The following is a 19,125-nucleotide window of genomic DNA, read 5'->3' on the forward strand; positions in this document are numbered from 1 at the left end:
TTAGCATTGAGAGAAAGTGCAGAACTGTTTGGAGTGGGGGTGGAATGGAACTGCCAAAGGAAACTGAGGGCTGTGAAAATGGCTCTCCCCTGAGATATTTCTAGTCTGGGAAAGTGCTCAGCCAAGGGTTTCTTGTATTGTAAATAGAACATTCCTCCTGGTTCTATGATTAAACATTGGAAAAGAAGTCAAGATTCCTTGATTCTGAAACTTTCTCTCTCAGAAAAAACATTCTGTGGGACCTGTGCTAGGACAGCTGCCCTCAGTTGATGCAAGTTATGTTCTTCAAATACAAAGTGCCATACTATCCAGAGTCTTATTCCTGTATTGAACACCAGCAGTGAAAAGAAGCAGTCACTGGCTTACTGTGTGATCACTTGTGCTGTTATGTTTTTATTTGTTCCTGTCTGTAGATGTGCAGAGTTCATCCCCACTGGATGGGATGAGTTGTGTGGTGATGAATGCTGCTTCAGGGCAGTGGCAGAGTTACCCCTGTGGGGCTCAGCTTCCATATGCTTGCAAGAAGTCACTCAATGAAGTTTCAAACATTCCAGGTAGGACAGTTTGCATTTTTGAGTTTTGTATGGTAATGCAAGTATAATGTTCACTTATGGAATCATTCTTTTCCCTCTCAAGCCTTTTCAGGCATCTCTGCCAAAACATTTTCACAACAGCTTTGGTTTTTTAGCAGAGCAGAAGCAAACTCTGTTTCTTCAGTGTCAAGATAATGCATCACAAACAGTTCTCATTTTTTGCAGCTTTCTCATTCACACATAAAGCATTTTGCAGCAGTCCTGCCCTTTTCATCACATTTTCCTCCATGGCTTGTGCCTTCTTTCATGTATTAGTGGAAGTCTGGAACTGGCAGTTGCATCCCAAACCTTTCCACCTTTGCTTTAAGCCCGTTTCTCTTGCTCTTGGTGTGTATTGACATAAAGTGGGATTTACCTGGGTCTTGGATCAAACTGTTGAATTCAAATAGAAGCAGTCAGGTAACCTTACTGTCCCCTGAAACCAGGCCAAGCACTGAAAATCAGAGTGCAAGAGTTGGTAGTTTGCTCAGTGTGTAATCTTTAGTGGACCCATGACAGCTCTTACAAGATAATAATTCCTTTATCTCGACCACCACACACACAGAGGCCATCAGTGTTTACAGTGACATGTAACTGTTTCCATGCTTTTGGCCATTTATCTACACCTGAATGTCCAACCCTTCCCATGGCCATGACCTCTTCTTCTATGCATGCTTTGGCCTTATCCAGTTCCCAGGGCTCTCCTGCAAAAACTTTTAGTAAAATGTAATTGTCTTTGAATGACAGGGAGCTCTTGAGGAGAAGGGGTATGGAGTATCTCAGGCTAAGGCATGTTCTCTCCAGCTTCCCCTGGAGAAGTGTGTGCATTTGAAGGAGATAGTAATCAGTTTAAATTTAACTGAGCTGGTTCAAATTTTGCAGTGATACTCTGAAAGCTAGTTGTCAGTTAACAATTCTTGTCTGTTCTCTGGCTCCTCAGTGGTATATGTAGAGTTATTACCAGTGTTTATATAGTGTTTTATTCATTAAAAAACAGAATTCCTGTGGTTGGAGTATTTTATAATGTGTTTTGAACCGGAAAGGCTATTAGTATATACCTTTTCAGCCTCCATTAAAACTAGTTAGAATTCTTGAATATCTTGAGAAGAAAAAATATTTAAAACTAGGCGTTTGTTGAGTTGTGTGGTTTTTTCCTGCAATGAATCAACTTGATTTGTCTTCAGTTGCTTTTGAAATCTTGCTTACAAGTACTTTTGAACCTTTCACTTACACTAAGACCAGTTTAATGTAATGTACTCCTGCCTTTTGCTTCCACTCCCACTAACTTCTTTCTCCTTCAGTCTACTTCATGGCCCCAAAATATTATGAGTTCTCTAATGCTGCATTGAAGTCTGTTTGTTTGGCTAAGCTGTGACCCTTTCTTTCATGAGCCCTGAAGGGATGTGAACACATTCTGATTGCTGCATTCTGGCTATTTTCAAGGTGCTGCTGACTTTAAAGCCAACCCTTTGAACTAGGCAATGTAAAACAAAAGCCTCTAATTCCATTTCTCTTCATTATTAGAGTTTTGGAGACACTTGGATACTCGCTGTGATCCAGGCTGGCTCCCCCACGATGGCTTTTGCTACATGCTGATAAACAACCAGGCACCTTGGAGTTCAGCAGATGAGTTGTGCAAAGCAAATAAGAGTAACCTCATCAGCATTCACTCGTTAGCAGATGTTGAACTGGTTGTTACAAAGCTTCATAATGGTGAGTTGGGGTAGTTGTAAAGGTCAAGCACCAAGTGCTGCACGCCATAAATTGCAAACTGCTTTCCACATTCTAGCATACAGTTGTCATAACCTCTAGCTTTTAAGCGTGGGTGTTAAAGCTGAGCTTGTACTCAGGCTAGTGTTGAATGTTGCTGTGCAGATCCAGGCCCCTTGTGTTAGACTTATTCTGGTTCAGTCTATTAATTTATTTATTTACTGGGCTAACCTACTTCTAGTTTTGTAAAACTTTGTGCTTAATTTGCTCATTCAAAGAGAATAGTAGATAGTTGGTCAATATTTTGACTGCTGAGTCACTGAACTAATAAATAGTATCAGTAGATCGGTAGTGTTTGATGTTATGTCTTTGCATACGCTCTAAATTTGGTTGAGGGTATTTTGCTTTTTTGCTTTTTTGTGTGTTTCGTTATTTCTGTTTGTTTGTGGTTGGGTTTTTTTCCTGTTTGTTCCTTCTCTGTTAAGCTTACTCATGGTCATGTGAGTATAAGTTAAGAAACGAGATAACAAACATATGGTCTCTTCTCACTGTAAGAAAAATAGTATCACTATACTGCTGCACAGTATGATAAAAAATTTTATCTTACTAATAACACATTGCTTTCCTGTTAGTTTGAATATTATATTGAAACAAAAATGTCCTAATTTTAAATTACAGATGTTGAAGAGGAAATTTGGATGGGTCTCAAGAATGACGATGTGCCAACCTTGTTCAAGTGGTCAGATGACTCACCTGTGGATTTTACCTACTGGGATCAGAATGAACCAAGAGTTCCCTTTAACAGCACTCCTAACTGTGTGTCATATTCAGGCAAGGTAGGAATACAGTGCTGAGTTTGGTTTTTAGTTGGTATTTTTTCATCGTAGTAGAGGGAACATTGGTGTGTGTGAAAGTCAAGGAGGGGGATAAAGCAGCTAGCTGATCTTATTTCTGGAATAATCTTTAAAATACATTTTTCTACAAGCAAACTTCTTAGAATTATTTAGCTGGAATTTTGTAGCTGTATTCTGCAAAGAATGGAAGAAATGACTCCTAACTCTGAGGCTAACACATTGTTGGCCAGACTGTATTTTGGGTTACTGTATTCTTGCATGTCTCTGGCAGAAAGGTAGGAAGGAAGGGATATCTGGGTTCAGTCATCTCCCAGACCAATTTGGGTCACCCAGTCTGAGGATGGAATGTTCTAAAAAGGGTGTTGGTGAAGGAAGGAGGTCACTAAGAGTAGGAAGCAGGCTGTATCCCATCCTGTATATTGATTAGAAAAGTGGAGCACGCATTTGCCTCCTGTGTCAGCAGCCTGGCACTGGAGTTTGTGCTCAGCTCCTCTGGGCTGTCTCTGAGCTACTTCCACATTAAGCTGAGCACACCTCCTGCACCCATTCCCTTCCTGATCTAAGAGAGTTGGCACCACCCTGACCTTTTCTTTCCTTTCTGGGCGTGATCCAGAATCCTCCCATCTCCATGAGTGTCAGCTTTCTCTCTGCCTTCCAAACATGTACCTGTGCATATAATCCAGGGCATCCCACCCAATATATTTACTGGGGGCATTTTGGCTTTCTCACAATGGAAACAGCCCCTGCAAACACAGAAATTCAAAGATTGTTAGAATTTAAAATATTTCTTTTTTCTTTCATTCTTACAGCTGGGACAGTGGAGGGTCAAATCCTGTGAAGAAAAATTGAAATATGTTTGTAAGAAAAATGGAGAGATTTTGAATGAAACAAAATCAGATAAAAGTTGTTCTTTGGAAGAGGTAATAGGAAGCCTCTATTTCTTTTATTGTCATTTAGCTCTGAAACCTGCTTGAAATCACTTACTTCCTTTACTTCCATTTCTTTCTCATCCGTTCAGTAAAGTCTGTGAAACATTTTATCTGAAAATGACATTTTTATAGCATAAACCAAATTTCACATTCTTCTAAGCAGACTCAGGATGTATTATAGTTTGTTTATTGATGAAAGTATTATGAGTTTGGACCCAGGAGAGATTGTTTTATTTATTTATTTATTTATTTATTTATTTAAAAGAATTTGATTTTATTAGAAATGTTATTGATAACACCATTCATTCTGTTGTTTTTGATCAAGTTATGTTTTAAAATTTAGAATAAGCACTTTGCAACGTAAGGATATGCAGAGATTGTTAACTGGGATTATGTTTCTTGCATTTCACTGGCTCTCATTTTTGTTCTATGACTTGAATAAAGGTGGGGGCTTTTTTTGTTTTTTGTGTTTGGTTTTTTTACAGTACGACATCCTATGGCTTAAATAAAGCTCTTGTCTTTTGAGCTAGCCTGGGATGGTGTTGCTAGCTATTTCAGAGTTACTTGGTTCAGGTTTGTGAGGCATATTGCTTGCAACAGGAAAGATGTTTACCCCTTATCTTTCTTTCTACATGACCTTTTCACTCTGTCTTTTCAGAGACTTCCAGCACATAGAGTTACAGCTTTCTGTGCTATTCAGACGCCAGTGGCATTGCTAGGCTAGAAAAGAGTTAACGCATTAATGTTTCTTGAAATTTCAGTGTAAATATGGGGAGAAATGTTTGAATAATAGAGAAATTTTGTAAGTTCACACATTTTCAGTATCAAGTATTTTTCTCAGAAGTAAAGAGACATTAGTGTATCCCTTCCTAATATCCTTGTGTTTAAATCCTGGCGTTGGTGGAACAGCATGAAAACTCCTATTGTTTTGAATAGGACTGGGCTGTTGCCCTTGTGTTTCTCTGTAAATGCAATAGTGGTCAGAAGACTCTGCCCAGGCAAGCTAAAACAGTGGTGTATTTTATTCCTGTGGCTGCATTATTTTTTACAACTGTGAATCTGAGAGTTGATGATAGTGGACCTTGTGTGCGACACAGTGCATTTCTTTCTTGTATACGCTGTGCCAGCTTGTGGGCACCAGCCACTGTTGGCAATGATTTATTTTCTCCTGTAGGTAATGCCTAAATTAGGTTGTTTTGTATAAATGTGGGTTTTGTTCTCTAACCAGGGATGGGAGAGACATGGAAACTACTGTTACAGGATTGATAAAATGGAAGTTTCATTTGGAGCCCAGTGCAATCTTACAGTGATGAACAGGTAAAGCACGTTTGTAATTTATGAGCAAATTTAACATCACAATCCTGGAGATAAAATCAGAGATTAAAACTGTTTTATGATAACTAATGATTTATAAAGAAAAACTAGAGAGAGAATTGCTTTTGCCAAGAACTAGAAATGTGTAACAATGGTAAACCTACAATGTAAAACCTTCCTGGAAGCATGAAAATTCCCAGCCTGCTGACCTCATGTTGAATATGGGACTGCCTGGATGACTGCTTGAACTGACTCATGTAATATCCCTGGTTTTTAAATTGTCTCAGCAGTTTGGTATCTTTAAAGTATTGACTCAAATTAATCTGTGAATTTTCAGATTTGAACAAGAATTTATTAATAGTCTAATTAGAAAGCACATGAAAGTTGAAGAAAAATACTTCTGGACCGGTTTGCAGGATATCAGCCAGTCAGGAATATATTCCTGGGGTACAGTGAATGGGGAAACACCTGAAGCTGTGGCATACACTAACTGGAATTCTATGCAACCAGGTAAGTTTGAAAACTAAAAACACACTGTCCTTTTCTATTGAGCAAGCACTGGAGTACCATGTTACAGAACTCCAAGTATGTAATAAAGTAGTAATTCACAATTATGTCAGGGCTTTTTTGGAAACCAGCCAATGGTTTTAAATGTGGTTTTGGTGTCTCTAATTTTAGAGTTTTCAGGAGGATGTGTGGCCATGTCCAGTGGAAATTCTCTTGGAAAGTGGGAAACTAAGGATTGTAAAACCACTAAAGCATTTTCTGTCTGCAAAAAATATATTGGGAAGCCCAAGGAGCCAGAAGTGCTCCCAAAGCCAACTGATCCCTGTCCCCCTGGGTGGCATAATGGATCCGGCCTTGTCTGCTACAAGGTAAAATGTTGTTCCTGTTTGATGTTAATTGCTCATATCTGTCTTGGAGGAAGTGAGTGATCAGACATTTTGTGGGCATAGCTGCTCTCAAGGGCATTTTCAAGGTGCTCCTCACCAGGAGTGGGAATTGGTGTTGATTTAAATTGACTGCCTGTAGATACTGTCCTGCATCATCCTCTGCCATTCCTGGAAGGTGCATTGTGCTTCTTCTGTGGGCAGCTGACTGGGGAACAGCACTGGCCCTGTACTACTGCCCTCAGGCATGCACAGACACCTGGTTAGGGAAGGAAAGCACTTTGCATCACCTTCCCTTGCTCTTTTCCTTTCTGTACTCCAAGAGTATAGATAGGCGAGGTAGGAGAGGTTTAAATATGGATATATAAAAACATTCAGCCTCAGTTGAATTTTACTGTTTTGAAGTGACCAGTGGAAGCAAGCAGCTGTGCTGTTTAGCTGGCACAGCTTAAATAAAATTTTATTTAGAAATGCAGGGTTTTTCCCTTCTATTAAAAATTAAATCAAGTTGAAACTGAGGCTGTTCATTGGATTCATTATTTTTTGACTCAGTGTCTGCAATGAACTGTTTCTTGTAAACAGCTCATATAGCAAAGTGGGGAAACCCAGCTTGAATAACAAGGGTGTGGGCAAGCACCCTGAAGGGATAGGTCTGTGCTGCTGTGCAGCATAGCTGTCCCATAGCTGATGGACATGACAGCTGGCCCTGGCGCATTCTCCACAACTGCTGTTGACCAAATGCAGCATGTCTGTGCAGAGAGATCCAGCTGATGGGAATTGTCTTGGACTGAAACCAAGGGGATCAAGTGGATGTGTTAGCTGAGGTGTACGAGCCAAACTTGCACCTCAGATGCATACAAGTTTCCAAGGGTGTGTCCAAGAGCTTTCTTCATGCGCAGCACTTAAGTGAGCCCAGTTTAAGTGAATATTAGGCTTTGTAGTTCGCCATAAAATTGAAAGAACAACATCCCTTAAAACTTATAACTTGACTTGCAGTTATGGAATGAGCTGACTGGTGGTTTCCAAAATCTTTCTGGTAAAGAAAAGCAGAGAAATTCTGTCATGTGGAATACGTTGTGTTTGAAATAAATTTTGTCAGCTAAACTTCAGAGTCTGGCTGCTGTAATGCAAACTGAAAGAAAAAATGTTAAAAAGTCAAGTTCTTTCCCTATGGAAATACCAGTTATTAAATCTCAGGTGCCATATTTTAGTAGAACAGGAATGTTTTAAAAATACTGCCTTGTGTCATTTTCTGCTCTGACATTTTGGCTGTTGTGAAGTTCTTCCATAGTGAAAGAGTGCTGCGAACCAGGACCTGGGAAGAGGCAGAAAGGTTCTGTGAAGCCCTTGGAGGCCATCTGCCTAGTTTTAGCCACTCAGAAGAAATTAAGGCACTTCATTCTATCCTGAGGAAAATGATCAGGTAACAAACTAGCCATGTTTTGAAGTTTTGATTCTGCAGTGGATTGCAAATGCTGCTGCTGACCACAAATGGCAAGTACGAGATAGTGTGTGACCCCTGTGTTTCCCACAGAACACTTTGATGTGGCATTTGAGCTACCTTGCTGGAAAATGTCATGGGAGTACAGCTTGGGCCGATATTTCACATTGCTAGAGGCAGCACAGGAGGAGAAATTTATGTAATGGAAGATGCTCAAAGCTCAAATCTAAGTCTATTGTTACAATAAATTATTCCTTCTCTGTGTTGAATTTTGGCACACCTAGATGGTAAATGTACCTACTCTTTTCTGGTACATTCTTTAGAGATGAGTTATTATTTCAGTTTTTCAAATAAGTCTCATTTTTATTCATGAAATGCTTCCTGAATAAACTGGGTGCTAACTTTTGAAAATGTGAATAATGTAGTGTCCAGCAATCTGGTTGGCACAGATCCCTTTTGGCATAGCTGCACTAACACTATATGGGCATTAGATGGGTGTGCTGACTGTTCTGGTATCAACAGATTAAATGCTAAATAATTTATGAGTTTAAAGCTTTATTTTTAATCAAATGAACTGTCACTGCAAAGCTTTATTAGGCGTTGGTGTGATGTCAGATCCTTGTGTAATATGGTTTTTTTGATTGACAATCTGTTTTTTCAGAATTTTTTGCCTTCTAAAACTCAAATGCTGCCAGTTATGTGATGTAACTTTTTTCATCAACAAACTAAATCGGGATTATTGCAGAAGCTGCTAGCGTACAGCAGTGATTAAATTTTTAGACCTGATGACTGAAGTGGTGCCTTCTTGAGAAACCAGTGAACTTTTTTTAGAAGTGCATAAGTCATGAAAATTACTCAGTGTTTATGTTAATAAGAGACAAAACCAAACTTGTATGCTCTATATATAGATAGCTTGGCTTGTGTAAAAGCCACTTGTGATTCCTTTGCTAAACTGGCTGAAGTCCCACTATAAAAATCAGTGCACAAATGATTTCTAGCTGCAGACCTTATTAGATGTTTTTGCAATTACGAATTTAGTTTTAGTGCACCTAATCTACAATGAAATGTGAACAGAGAAGTCACACTTTCTTTTCCTACAAGTACTTGGAGCTGCTTTTCAGCTTGAAGACTGTCTGAGGTATTAATTACATTTTCTGTTAGGAGTTTAAAGGTGGAGACTCCTCTCCTTCCAGGAAGTCAGTTGACACAAAATGCTCCTGCATTTCCCATAGTTCAGAAATTTCAAATCTAGTCTGAAAGATGATAAGTCCTGGTATTTCAATATTATTCCAGCAGAACTTAAAATGCCGGGCAATATATTGAGCCTGGTAGAAATTGACTCTGCAGTCAGTGTTGCAGTAACTGCTCATATCAAATATAACTGAAAACACAGTATTTTCTTCTGGGCTACCCCCTGTCTGAGCACTTCAGAACATTCTGAACTGAAATACAACATAGTTGATATTGCCTGAGTTATTTTAAATAATGTTTGTTTAGATAACATGATTAATTGTTGAAGATAGTTATGCTTTTAAATTACTCAGAGGTGTTGATTACATGAAATATTTTGGAGGTCAGATGTCAAGGGTAGTTAATATAAAAATCAAGCTCATTTGAGATAGGAAACCATGTGAATTATTTCACCAAGGGCAAATACTTTACCTAACAGGGAGAAATCACGCTAAGGTGATATTAGATATGATTAGCTGCTGGAGTGTGCTGGCATGCAGTTTGTTCATATTCACTGTATTTACTCAGTGCAAACTCCAACCTAAAGCATTCATTCAGTGCATTCGTTTCAGCCTGGGGAAGGAGCCACACCTCGACTCTCTTGGTTTCAGGTTTTTTCCCCTTGCACAGTTCTCTGGTGACTCATTGAGAATTGTTTGTTTTTAAATGTTAGCAGGAGTCATTTTGGTTCACCAGGAAAAGGGCAGCTTGCCTAGTCCATTCTGTTCTTTACTCAGATTCCACCTTAGAGTCAAATAAGAGCCAGAATCGCTCCAGCCAAGTCAGGCTATTGCCATTGGAAAGGAAAATAAAATTTGCCTGCCAGCCTTCCCCTCTCTGGAAGAAGTAGGATAACCTCTTTTGGCTTTAAGGGATGTGATACAAGCAGAACAAATCCAGTTCAGCTACTTCAATTCTTTTTGGACTGTGTTTGTGAGCATTCTGCATCTTATAGGTGGCAGCAATGCTGGACACAGGAGGAGAAACATCTTGGACTGGTTAGAAGTAACATTTCAGCAAGGATGGCTTACTGGAAAGAAAGCCAGGTTGCCTTTTATATGAACAGCTCTGCTGCTGTAATTTATTTGAGTCTAGAAAGCCTCACAAACACTTGAGTTTGAAAGAAAAAAGATCTCCTTAACAGAATGGCCAAAACAGCAATAAAACTGAGATGCAAGCTGTAGTAATTGCATTAATTCAACTTCCCTTTTCTTCCACTCAAAAGCAGGTAATTAGCAGGATGTGATTTAGCTAGTGCAGTAGCCTGTTACAGCAGGGATAACAAGGTGGCCCAATGGGCTTCATGTAGAGTTTTAGGCCAGCACTGCCTTCGATTAAATTGTGCCTTAAATTGCGCCATTAAGGAGTTGGTCCAGATGTATACTTTGCCTCTTGTCAAGAACTAGGTTGACCTACAAGCCCTAAAAACATCACTCTTAATCTTGTGTTGGAGCTGTTATAAAGGACAGAGAAAATAATTTTCTATTTTGGCAGTTAGAATATGATCAGAAAAATTACAGGTTTATAGTCCCTTCACAATCTGAACTGTATTTATGCACTCCTGCAGTATTTGATTTTTATGAATGTTTAGCTCTGTGTAAAGAAAAAACAGCAGTATTCTGCAGGGGTTGCTAGAGATTTAGGGTTTTTCAGTGTCAGTGTGGAGTCCATTGTAAAGCACAAATTGCATGTATGTTTTAGTTTAAAACTCAGGATACTTTGGGTTTTTAGAGACAGTTCCAGGAGTATAGCTCAAAGAATACCCTGTCACTGAAAAATCCATTTTGATATCAGTCCACAGGATGAATTTTAATGCTTTGCAATGAGGAGACAGATACGTGAAGCACAAGCAAATTCCTTGCTGCAAGCTTAATTGCAATAGGGAGTCTTAATTTATCTTTGTCTTAAATAGTTGGTGGAATTCTTTCCTATGATGAGATGACAGTATAATTTCAGAGGGTTATCAGAAGGCTTTACTGAAGCTTAAAAGTACTGTTGAGTGTAGTGTAGCAGTTAGTAAATTACTCATGGTCATGTCTGAACAATTCCAAAAGAAGCAAGAGATACATTAATGTGTAAGAGCCCAGCCAGCTGAAAACATTGTTCTGTTTGCAGGCTAGTGATTGTAAATTGGGAGATAAGCTGGAGAAATTCTTGACCTGGCACACTTCTTATTTTGAATTTATTTATTGTATAATAGCCAAATACTAATTGAAAGAGTTTGAAAAATTGCTCTAGAGCCTTAGGTAATTACTGCAAATTGTTTCAAAATGAGTGTCTCAAATTTTCTTTTTAGGAGATACTCCTGTGTGGTGATCGACTGCTTAAACTGTGCTGAGTCTGTAGGTGACGTTTAGGAGGGCATCTCTACCTCTTAGTTGGAGGAACAGCCACAGAAAAATGAACTCCTAAAGGCAAATAGCCAAAAGTCACTTAGCTGTTTGACAACTGTGAATGTTTGGCTCACAGTTTTCCCACTGCACTGGTATGGGGCATTTAGGCTCTTTAAAACTCCTTAGTTGTATCATTGAAAAACTAAAGATTGATCAATATGATAAAATCACACTTGAGTGATCATACTATCTCACCAGTGTCAGACAACTATTACTGGAGTTGAGAATAAAGAACAAAAAATAATAGATCTGTTGATGGCTGATACTTTCTTCCTAAAGGAAACTTTACCAAGCGAAGTACTGTAGCCCTTCTTGGATTTCACATACTTAGCTCACAAACCCTGGGTTAAGCTGTTTCGGTAATAAAGTAATTTTCATAAACTTTCCAAGTTCTGGCTTCAAATCACAAAGTTTGTCAGCACTACCTTCTGGGGAGCCTTTTACAAACTCTGACCTCTGCTGGTCAAACGTCTCTGTCCAGTTTTGAGTTTAATTTTATTTTTGAGTTGTGGTTCCCTCAGATGTGATGTTCTTTTTGCTCAAATCACTTCTCTTCTTGCAGGTTTAGTCTCCTAAAATATATTACAAAGAATAATTGTATCCTTTCCCTGTCTTTCTTTGAGAAGACTATACAAGAAAATCCTTAATCCTTGTTAATAGCCTAAATTCCTAATTTCCTCAAATGTTCTGTGTTCCTTCTTTGTATTTGGTGCATCCTGATGGGACAGTGCTCCTGTTACAGTTCTACAGGAGTCCTGCAGTTTGGCATCAATGCTTTATTGTTGCTGTCAGACCACCTTGATGAGAGGGCCTTTTTCACAGCTCTTTTGCAGTAGGGTTTCATGTAGTCTGTGATTTCAGAAGAAACTCATTATCTGTCTCCCCTCTGCTGCTTCCAGCTGATACAGTCATTCAGAGCAGTGCCTATTGACTTTACTGGACAGGGTAGTGGATTGGAGTGAGTTATCATGAAGTTCAGTTTATGAGCGCTGCACACAATTTAATCTTTGAGACTTTGCAGTACAATACTAATCTTGCAGTTGGACTAGCACCTTTAACTTTGTTACAGCAGCTTTAGATTCATAAGCAAAAGATTATTGTAAATGTTTTTACTACAGATTTGAGTATTTACATTGTAAACCTGTTTTTTTCAGGTAATTTTGTATCTTTGAACATAACTGAAATTTTAGATTTAAGTGTCTGCTGCTTTTGAAAAATGAGGAAGTAAAATCTAGGAAAAAGCCCAGTTTTGATGGGACTAAAATTTCTATTGCCACTTGTTCATGCAGCCATTGAAGTCAGTGGTGTTAGGTGCTGATTTATGTCTACACCTCATTTATGAGGGTGCATAATTGAAATAGGTGCCCATGTTTAGTGTGTTTATATCGCTTACAAAGTTAAGGGAAATATGCCAGTTCTTCAAGTAGAAGCTTTTGTGTGGTTTGAGGAAGAGTGAATTTGAGCTGATGGTATTTGGGAGATAGCCCAAGGTGGACAAGAGAAAGGGAACCAAGCTATATAAACACTCTGTGATTCTGGAAGAAAAGAGACCATTATATCAAATGACAACTGATGAAGTGGTGATGCAGCCCACAAAAAGTTAGTTTTCTTCTGTACAGAAGAGGTCCTAGCCCTTGTGTCTATTTTCTCTTTGACCTGCTACGACTAAAACCTTGGTTTTGCTGCTTGTTCCTAAATAATGCCATGCCATAGGTTAGTCTTCCTATTAAATGAGCTGAACCATATGCTTGGCATAAGATTGTATCTTGTTTATTTACAGCAATGACAGATGGGTCTGGATTGGAATGAATAAGAGGAGTCCCGATTCTTTGGGAACCTGGCAATGGAGTGATAACAAACCAGTAAGTTAACTTTTAATCAGGAAGTGTCACATACTGATTTGTTTCAACTAGGACTGAATTGAAAGTAAATTGATAAATATTTTAATTAAAATTTGTCAAGTCTTTCAACAGATTAATAATTCAGAAGAAGATTGTGTCACGCAAGCAGATTTCAAATTAAAAACGTATCTTTAACAAGGCTAACCGGATTTCCATCTCCATTATATTAAAATAATTTCACAGAAATGTAGTAGTAAACATCCAAGAGATGGTGGAGAGAACAAGGTGTCTTCATGCCACAACAGAAGAGAGGGTTTATCAGCTCATCTCCTTGTTGTCAGACTTTTCCAAAAATATCTTCCTCACTGTAATTGCTTTATTTGTCTGAAATTGTGAGTTTTTCCTCCTCCCCTCCAAAAAACAGACATGGAGACTCAAAACTGAAGGAGTAGCTGCCATTCAACACATATTTTGATAGTAATAAACATAATGGGACCCCAGGTTTGAATGGTTATCTCTTGGGATTGCCACAGCAGAGTGTCAGATGCTGATTCTTTCACCCTGTCACTCATCCTGTAGGTAACCAGTGTTGTTATGCCACTCGACTATCTGGAAGACGAGTATGATACAAGAGACTGTGCTGCATTAAAGGTTAGTTTCAAGGTTTTTAGTAATGTGTAGTTTTACTTGGAAGTACTTGGAAAAAAATTTTTTTTCCAGTTGTAAACTGAATTTAGGTTTAGATGTTTTCTAAGGATAGTGAAAAAGCTGTAGTGTACCCTTTATCAATCTATACCTATTACAAATTTTCCCTTAATTAAGTATTTTTATGAGACAAGTGCTATGCTAGTGATAACCTTTCATAGGACTTCTTTTGAATCTTTTAAACTACAAACTATTTTAGTAACAATGCTATTCTGTATTGCATAGTGCCATACTATGGATCTCTTGTATATTACATGTAATTCTTAAGGACGTGTCATGGAGTCTAAAACAAAAAAGGACAGAGAGCCCTACCAGTAACTTTTAAAAAATCTATACTAGCTTTTCTTAACTGCAGATTAAGAAAAAAATTGAACCTGAAGGGGAATGCAGTAGACAGAGCATGTGTTTGTGTTTATTGTGTGTATTTCCTTGTTTACTTGTGAAATAGACTGTATGTTCTCTGTTGGTTTCTAATTTCAAATGTCAGACCTCAGCTTGATTCCTGATTAAGCTCTTCAATACTTAATTTAGTCTTGATGGCATGAGTTTTAAAATAGCCTTTTATTTTTCTGAAGTATCATCTGACTTTTTGCCCCTTTTAACCTTAATAGAACCACCTCTGCTTTTAGGATTTACTGGGGGAAAGGATAATGTCATCCCTTTCCTTCTGTTCACAGCCATTTCCCTCATTTGCGTTTCCTGTGTTTGTGACCCCAGACTGAGAACCTGGTCAGCACTGAGCTCCTAAAATTTTAGACCCAGGAGAGCACTTTGAAGGGAATGCTGTGAACATAGTAACTTTCCTCTCCTGCCTGCTAGTTATAGACATGCCATTTCAGTAAATGATAAAAAATTCTCTTTACTGGAGAGAGCAGCAAGAGTGAAGTTAGTTCTTCAAGCTTGATTGTAAGAAATAATTTTAAATAGGAATGATTGTTTCTGTGCCAGTTCAGATGGTGGTTTCTTTTCAGCAGAAATGAGATTCATTTCAGGGGAACGAGTTGCAATAGATAATTTAATAATAAGCATCTATGAGAAGCTGGGCACTACAAAAACCCTAAGAAACATTAGTTCTAGAAAAATCTTCTAAGATGTTTGTGTGTAAATGACCTCAAGCCCTTTATGTAATTGCTTCACAGCATTAGCTAACATGAAGAGTTATAGTTGAAGTTATAGCTGCTCTTTTATTTGCAAAATAAATTGTGTGACTAACAACACAATAAAATACACTGACTTTGCCAAAGGACCTTTTTATTACAGTTTAATTTTACATTTCAAAGGCCACTGCTATCCTAACTCAGTTCTCTGTTTCTATTTGTACTCAGACCTCACAGTTTTCACGGAGATCATTTTGGAGATTTTACTTCCATGAAGCCAGAGACCTTGAATTTTATTTCAGGCCTTTTGATTGTGAAGCTAAGCTTGAATGGGTCTGCCAGATAACAAAAGGTAAAGTGCATTTACATCCGTACGTTTGTATAAAGAGTTTAATAGAATGAGTTGTAATTATTGCCCTATAATAGAAACTTTGCAAACAGTATTTTGTTGTTTCCTTTCTGATCTGCTAAGAGGACAGTACATGTCACATGATGTCACATACAAACAGATGTACACTTAGATCAGAAACTGACCCTCAGGAGGAGGCAGTGTCACTGCTCTCATATTGTTTCTAGTCCCATGAAGTAACAAGTGGTTTCTTGTATGGTGATATAAGCCACTGAGTTGCAGCATTTGTGGACTTGACTTAATCTTTCTTAGTGATATTTTTAACTAAATCACCACAAGTATTTTGGGCGTACAGTTTGCTTCAACCTTAGGTCAACTAGCCTTCTTCTTGTAAAACAGGTGTACTAGCTCCTCATTGTAGTGAGGAGTGGGAATACAAAAGAATAGCATGGCATATCTGCACAGATCCAGGTTTTTTCATGCAGTATGAAATGTAATCCTGTAGACTTTTACATTTGGGTTGTTAATTAAAAGGTGTCTTGGGATGACATCTTTCTTGTTGGGGTGAGATTCTGGTGGAAATACAACTTTGATGCTTGAGACATGAAAGAACCACAGATACGTAAAATGGAGGTATGCAGTACTCCCATTAATTTTATATCAGCTAATTTTAAACTATTAAACCCGTGTATGATTTCACTCTCCTTTTTTTCCATCATGAATACTGAGAAGTATGAGTACTAACCATCACTTCTATTATTGGTGGCCACAGTCTTGTTAGAAAGTAAATTCGGTGACTTTTCCTTTTTTCTTCTGAACAGGTAGCACTCCAAAGACACCAGAGTGGTATATACCAGGTAATTTGACTTCTTTTGTATTTTTCCACTATGTTGCAGGGTTGTTTGTACTCAATATCTTTTATTGGGTTTGTTACATTGCTACTGCAATGCCTGTTTCATTCCAGAAAAGATTATGACTGATAGAATTTGGTTTTGAGAGAGTTCAAAATGCAGAGCATTGACTCTTCCCAGTGTCAAATTGAGATTCCTTAATAAATTCAGAAAAATAAAAGATTTGTATTTCAGAATTCATTTCTTACTCATGTGATATTTCTTCTTTGTAGATGAAATTGGAATTCATGGACCCCCGCTTGTTGTTGATGGAGCAGAGCTGTGGTTTGTACCAGATAAAAACCTGAGCTACCAGGAAGCTATTTCCTACTGTCAAAAAAATGATAGTGATTTAGCCTCTGTAGAGTCTTACCCAAAACTCCGGACAATACTATCTCAAATAGAAAAGGTAAGGGAGTGTAATCTGTTTTCACAGTTACTTTCCCTTGCAGGGAAATTTACTTGCCAAGTTTTCCATTATAAGAAAATGTTAATCCTAATTTCTTTCTTTTTCCTGTTGGCCTGAATGGTTTTCAATTGTACTTAAAAGGAAAAGATGGGATAAAAGAGAATTATTTTAATGTCAGTCTGGTAAAAAAATTTTAAAATTTAAAAGTATGTTTAACAACATTAAAAAAACACAAAGCTCTCTGAATGGGGAAAAAGTGTCATAGCAGGCCCATCATGCAAGCATCCCATTGTCTGCAAATATTTCATTAACAATTGTGCTAGTTCTTAATTTTGTGCACAGGACAACATACAGTTTTTCACCTGGTGAGAAGATTTAATTAGAAATGCTGGGTGGTCTGATAGGCTTTATGGAAGGGGTTTGTGTTGTTCATGGCATAAAAGTACATTCTTGTAAGGCATCTGAGAAAAACCTGCCAAGTTTCAGTACTTCTGTGACTAATTTTGTCACATTGTTCTATGTTTGGTAGAGTCAGAAGCTCTTTCTATGTGGGTTGTAAAATACTGGGTTTTGTTCTTTCCTTCCACAGTTATCAAACAGCGAACAGAAGTGGTGGCTGAAGTTTATTGGTTATGGCTACAGCTATCATTCACCGTATGTAGAATAATTATGGGTTGCTTTATTGTAAGCTTTATTTTGTGCTTTTTAGGAATTGTTAACTAGAGCAGTTAATTCATAGTAATTTTATTGTAACTGAGTTAGTAATCCATTTCTTATGTGTGTATCAGAGCCTCTAGATTTTGGGCTGTTGGGCTTAGGCATCTTAGTCTTGTGTGAATCCTTGAAATGTGTGATCCTAGTAGCTAATGTATTCCCTTGATCTCTGAAATGCTTTTATTGGGGTTTTGGGCAAACTTCTGTGTTCTGTTAACATTTGGAGGACTGACCAAAAAAAAGTGTCCAGTCTGTTGACTCTGAGGATTGAGGAATACCCAAGAACAGGGAATAGGAAATTGGTTTAAGACATCACTCTTCTAGTTAGGTAATGCCAAAGTGTTGGAGGACTTTTAGTATAGCCTTGTAGAGCTGGGATGGCTCACAGCAAATCTTGCATCATTCCCTTCTTGGCTGCAGGGAAGATTCACCAGCTTCTTGCAAGGAAAGTCCTTCACTTTCCAACATACTATAGCAATGCACTATTGTGAAAAGAAAACCAGAGCTATTTCCTATTCCCTTCACTTGTCCTGGTGCATGCTGTGATTGCAGCATGGTGATAAATAATCTCATTCTGCACATCTCAACACAGTTAATTTGGGCACAGTACATAAGTGCTGAACCTACCACATATTTATTTCTAGCCTAGTTTGTGTAGGGCATCTAGAAACAGTTAATAACCCAAATTTTTGTTTGCACTGACCCTGTTGCCATCAGAGTTTCTCCATGAAGGTCACATTGGATTGGAGATTAACTGAAATATTTATATCCAGTTTACAGTTATTTCCACGCTTCCATGATAGATTACTGAGAGATTGCTGGTATATTTCCAGAAAGAACTGGTATAGAGGTAAGGTCATTTTTATTTTTCACTCCCTCTCCTATTGTTGTATTTGTTTGAAAAGAAAAAAAGTAGTGATTACTGTTCTACCCAAGCTCTTCTATTAACTGCAGATTGATACCAAAATAGGAGTGAATGGCTTCTTCATGGTAATCTGATTGACTGTTGAATCATTTATTACTTTCCCATGGTAGAAGCCATGGTAATATTTCTTAATGGCCAGAGGCAAACCTGAATTCAAAAGACAATTTTTAATCATAGCTTGTCACTCTTTTTGCAACAGAAATTAATTAGGTGAAATCTGGTTTTGGTGGCTACCTTTTTGTGTTTATGCTGCATATTCTGAGGTCTGGAGTTTGTCTGAGAGCTGTTAGTTAGGGAGGTTAACTCTGTACTTGCAACTGTGTGCGTATCTGAAGACACAAATTCCATTAACTGTTGAAGCCATATTGTAAGGCATAGACAAAGTAATGAAAAAGCCTCCTGGTGGTACTTGAAGTGTATTGCTTCCTTTCTTCAACACTTTTATGTTGAGGAAAATGTATAACCTCCAGAGAACAAGAGGCTTCTCCTGTCTTCTGTCATTTCTATTTAAAGCATGTTTCCCCCATTATTCAGTTGTTTGCTGCTGAACTGTTTTCATCTCTGTTAGCTAAAAATTGCTCTAGACCAGTAAGTCAGTCCATTTATGACTACAGGAGTAGTGTAAAGCAGTGCAGGTCAGATGCTCTCTGTGTAGATGTTAAAGGTTTCCTTTTGGCTTTTTTTGACAATTAGGTGTACCCTCTTTGCCAGAATACAAGGTTAGTCTTCATATACAAAATCTTTTTTCAATAATATTCTGTTTTCAAGTTTTCTCTGCCTATACAAAGTGGTAATACTGGAAGTAAGAGTGAGACTCTGGATCTTTAGAAATATTGTACTACTGTCTGATATAAATGATTTA

At 38.0% G+C, this 19,125-nt stretch overlaps 1 protein-coding gene across 1 annotated transcript in view; it reads left to right on the forward strand.

Annotated features, from left to right (window-relative positions):
* LY75 (lymphocyte antigen 75) overlaps positions 1 to 19,125 on the forward strand; it is a 44,140-nt gene that overhangs the window by 6,025 nt on the left and 18,990 nt on the right. The window contains exons 6-20 of the mRNA XM_030952735.1: positions 414 to 554; positions 2,097 to 2,285; positions 2,961 to 3,118; positions 3,946 to 4,056; positions 5,294 to 5,382; positions 5,717 to 5,889; positions 6,058 to 6,254; positions 7,550 to 7,692; positions 13,114 to 13,195; positions 13,754 to 13,825; positions 15,205 to 15,328; positions 16,147 to 16,182; positions 16,449 to 16,624; positions 17,214 to 17,278; positions 18,112 to 18,188. Of these exons, the coding sequence (XP_030808595.1) occupies positions 414 to 554; positions 2,097 to 2,285; positions 2,961 to 3,118; positions 3,946 to 4,056; positions 5,294 to 5,382; positions 5,717 to 5,889; positions 6,058 to 6,254; positions 7,550 to 7,692; positions 13,114 to 13,195; positions 13,754 to 13,825; positions 15,205 to 15,328; positions 16,147 to 16,182; positions 16,449 to 16,624; positions 17,214 to 17,278; positions 18,112 to 18,188 (1,833 nt within the window). The remainder of the gene's footprint in view (positions 1 to 413; positions 555 to 2,096; positions 2,286 to 2,960; positions 3,119 to 3,945; positions 4,057 to 5,293; positions 5,383 to 5,716; positions 5,890 to 6,057; positions 6,255 to 7,549; positions 7,693 to 13,113; positions 13,196 to 13,753; positions 13,826 to 15,204; positions 15,329 to 16,146; positions 16,183 to 16,448; positions 16,625 to 17,213; positions 17,279 to 18,111; positions 18,189 to 19,125) is intronic.

This window comes from Camarhynchus parvulus, chromosome 7 (assembly GCF_901933205.1).
Source record: "Camarhynchus parvulus chromosome 7, STF_HiC, whole genome shotgun sequence".
NCBI lineage: Eukaryota > Metazoa > Chordata > Aves > Passeriformes > Thraupidae > Camarhynchus > Camarhynchus parvulus.